Here is a 3,715-nt window from a genome sequence, read left to right as displayed (position 1 = left end):
GGTCCTAGCGCTGGATTATTAAACCGAGGCCGTTTGGAATAGTTTTTTCTGAAAAAAACCAAAAGCTATTAGGGGCTGGGTTTTTTTCTCGGTTTTTAATGGTTTTTAACTGGCTGAGGAAGAGCGTATGGCTAAAATAAACTAGAAGCCGATAAACAAATTGAGAGAATCTTTTCTAACTTTTAATATATAAAAAACTAAAAATTTCTTCTAAAATCTAACAAACAAAATTCAACAACTACGGTCACTTTCTCGACAAAACAGAAAATCAAAAACCACCTTGTATCCAAACGGGCCCGAGTCGGCGTTGCAGCGGACGTCCGGAGAAAAATACTTTCCTTCACGTTGGCGCCTGGAGGCATCATCGCCAACAGCTTTATTCCCGCGCAACCATCACCACCAATCAACCTGCATGCCAGCCAAATCCTTCGTGCGCGTCCCATCTGTGATCTGTGAAGTGCCCCCAATATTTTGCTCGTAACCTCTTGTTCCACTTAATCTCTCCGATCGGTTCTTGCATTGCGCGTTCGCTTTGCCAGTTTGCCGCATGCACGAACTCGTCGCGTTGTTCGCCTAGCTAGCTGTCGCGAGTTGAGCCAGCCAGCTGCGATGAGGGTCATGGTGCGGACGCTGCGGGGGGAGCGCGTGGCGCTGGACGTCGACGGCACCACGACGGTGGCGCAGGTCAAGAGCATGGTCATGGCCCGGGAGCGTGTCCCGGTGGACATGCAGCGGCTCTTCTTCGCCGGCCGGCACCTCGACGACGACGGCCTGCCGATCGCGCACTACGGCGTGCAGCACGACTCCGTCGTCTTCCTCAGCCTCCGCCTCCGCGCCGATGACACTGACTCGCAGTACGTACGCGTTGTTGCTCTGTCGAAATAATTTCTTGAGACATCTATTGCATGACCATTTGACTGTTCGATCGATCGATCGACATGGAGGCAGGAGATGCGTAACGTGCAGATGCAGCCAGAACCGGTGACCGTGAAGCAAGAGTTGCATCAACAGCAGCAGCTGATGCTTCTCGATGACCATGACCACGAGGCAGCCGCGGCGAACGACGGCGAGGAGATCATCAAGAGGAAGCCTGTGTCGCGGCGCTCGCTCCGCAAGATCCTCTCCCGGCTGCACGTGGACGTGTGGACGAGCCAGCACGACGCCAAGTTCCTCGATCTGCTGCTGCGGCACACGCGCAACGGCGAGCGCAACGTGGGCGACCTGACAGTCCAGGACTGGTCGGACATCCGCGCCGAGCTGAACGCGGCCACGAGGTCCGCGTTCCCCGTCCAGGAGCTGCAGCGGCGGCTGGACGAGTTCCGGCGCGAGTTCGAGGCCGTGAGCCGGATCAAGAACCACCACCAGTTCAGCTACGACGCGCGCCGTCGGGTCGTAGTTGCCAACGAGGACGACTGGAAGCGCTACATACTGGTGCTCAGCTGATCTTTCTTATCCTTTTCACGGCGATCTGATCGGAGTGATCTGCTCTTCTTACGACCTTATCTCCATTGTTTCGGGGGTTTCAGGAAAATCCGGAGGCGGTGGCGTACGAGGGGAAAAGCCCGCACTTCGGTCGCCTCCAGACGATTTTCTCCGGCGCCGAGACGCGCGGGCGCGGCGGCGCCAAGTGCCGCGAGTCACGGGCGAAGAGATACCTGAACAAATTGCTGCGCAACTTTGGGCTGCGATGTCAGTTCTGATTTCTAAATCATGACACCTTGTATTATATCCAGAGGATAGATATGCCAAGAGCAGTGAGATACCTGAACAAAGCTTCCCGTTTCTCTTCTCTCCTTGTATACTGTTTCAATGATCTTCTCTCTTCGTTCATCGGATGTTCACTTTTATTTTTTCGAGAAAAAAACAGAGGTCAACCACGCGGTAAGACCGCATAGAACTACAACTCCAATTGATCCATTGAAGATTTTTCACATCTGTTCGACAAATTCATACCTCTATATCTATCTCTGAAGTGTTTGGGTTTTGCAAAACTTCATAGACATATAGAAGAGAAATGCTATACCCACTCCGATCAAGACAGGACTTACAACTTGGAACGCATGCACGTATAAACGGTATCGGATCTAGGCGGTTATTATCCATTCCAAGTAGGCAACTACGAATCCGCAGAGAACAAAATACACGACCTCGACGCCGATCGAAGCGACGGGTACAGCCGCAGTGAACGAGGGCTGGAACCTCCCTCGTGGAGATCCTGCTACGCCTCCCGCCAAGAGCGCGGCGGCGGTTCCGCCTCGTCAGCCAGCTTTGGCGCGACGTCACCGGCGAGCGAACGCCCGAGAAGCAGAGCCGCCGCATGGTGCTCGCGTTCGCCGTGACTGCTATAGATTCGGCGCTTGGCGGCATACGTCATCGACGGCCTACCAGATGGCCGATACCCTACTTGAGCACGATGATGGTCGGCACGTGCAACGGCCAGATATGCCTGTGCGACAACACCAGGCCCGACGGGGCCATCACTTTGGCCAACCCGGTCACCGGCGAGACGCTGGCCGTCCCGCCGTTGCCGTGCTCGGGCCAGCGGGCGTCGTACTTGACGGGAGCGAGCTGGCAAGTCACGTACAGCTTTGCGTACCACACGACGACGGGGCAGTACAAGATCGTGCACGTACGTACGTCCCGACCTACTACGACCAGACCGGAGAGTTCGACGCGGTGCAGCCGTGCAGGTGATCACGCTGGGGCGGCGTCGCGACATGACGTGCCGTCCCCCGGCGCGAGCTGCTGCCTGTACAGCGACCTCGTTAGCGCCGACGGAGGGACGTACTGGGTAACACCGAGAGGACGAGCGCGTCACATCGACCAAGAGGTTGCCAGTGCCGGCCGAGCCGCACTACTGGTGTCACCTAACGGAGGTGCACGGGAGGCTGGGCGTTCTCATCAGCGCCGACGAGCCGACGCCGGAGCATATCGAGGTATGTGTTTTACGAAGTGCATTGCTAAATATACCTGAGCGTTCTACAGGGCTATGCTTTAGATGTGTGCCATGCACGATTTGTTCTTTAGGGACGGTGGGTATATAAGGTAAGAAAAATTCAAGTGTTTCAAGACTTTCTAGCACGTAAATTTTTGTTTATACATCAATTACAATTAGTTTATGCCTGAATTGCAACTATTTTACACAGGAGTTACAAACATTTTTTTGTGTGTAATTTTCAAATAATGTTGGTCCCAAATGGAAAATGTGAATTAAAAAGGTGGTCTGTGATGGCACCTTAAGTGTAAAACTAAATAATAACATGGGCTCTTATTTTGTAAGCCATAAAGGGGTATTACAAGGTGATTATTTGTCTTGTTTTCTTTTTAACCCGATTGTCGACTCTTTGGCTAAAATGATCACAACTGGCTAGAAAAATGGACAAGTGACTGGTATGGTCCCCCATTTGTTTGAAGGTGGTATTGTTATACTGTAATATGCTGATGATACTATCTACTCTGTCTTCAACATGATTTTGTAAAAGCTAATAACCTCAAGTTGCTTCTATATATGTATGAATTAATGTTTAGTCTCGATATAAATTTTCAAAAGAGTGAGGTGATCATGTTATGGGGTGATCATGATCTAGCTGAAAGATATATTGATATTTTTCATTGCCAAATAGGGTCTTTCCCTATTAAATAATTGAGAGTCTCAATGAGTCCTAGTAGACTTCATCTTATAGATTGGATAAAAATAGAGGAAAAAATGCTCAAA

At 51.4% G+C, this 3,715-nt stretch overlaps 1 protein-coding gene across 1 annotated transcript; it reads left to right on the top strand.

The window, feature by feature from the left end:
- The first annotated feature begins 355 nt into the window (after nt 1-355).
- LOC133911283 (uncharacterized) lies at nt 356-1,857 on the top strand. The gene is made up of 3 exons (XM_062353482.1): nt 356-854; nt 945-1,431; nt 1,527-1,857. Exons 1-3 carry the CDS (start codon nt 610-612, stop codon nt 1,698-1,700), a joined length of 906 nt encoding a protein of 301 aa, XP_062209466.1. The 5' UTR covers nt 356-609; the 3' UTR covers nt 1,701-1,857.
- The last annotated feature ends 1,858 nt before the right edge of the window (nt 1,858-3,715 follow it).

The sequence above is a fragment of the Phragmites australis genome, chromosome 3 (genome assembly GCF_958298935.1).
Source record: "Phragmites australis chromosome 3, lpPhrAust1.1, whole genome shotgun sequence".
NCBI lineage: Eukaryota > Viridiplantae > Streptophyta > Magnoliopsida > Poales > Poaceae > Phragmites > Phragmites australis.
Note: the sequence above shows the minus strand (reverse complement) of the source record. Positions and strands in the feature narration are given on the sequence as shown.

Bases quoted from the DNA above. Each gene is read 5' to 3' on its own strand.
- LOC133911283 (XM_062353482.1), top strand. From the start codon at position 610: ATGAGGGTCATGGTGCGGACGCTGCGGGGGGAGCGCGTGGCGCTGGAC. The intron at 855-944 runs GTACGTACGCGT...ATCGACATGGAG, and splicing joins GCCGATGACACTGACTCGCA to GCAGGAGATGCGTAACGTGC. The intron at 1,432-1,526 runs GTGCTCAGCTGA...CGGGGGTTTCAG, and splicing joins ACTGGAAGCGCTACATACTG to GAAAATCCGGAGGCGGTGGC.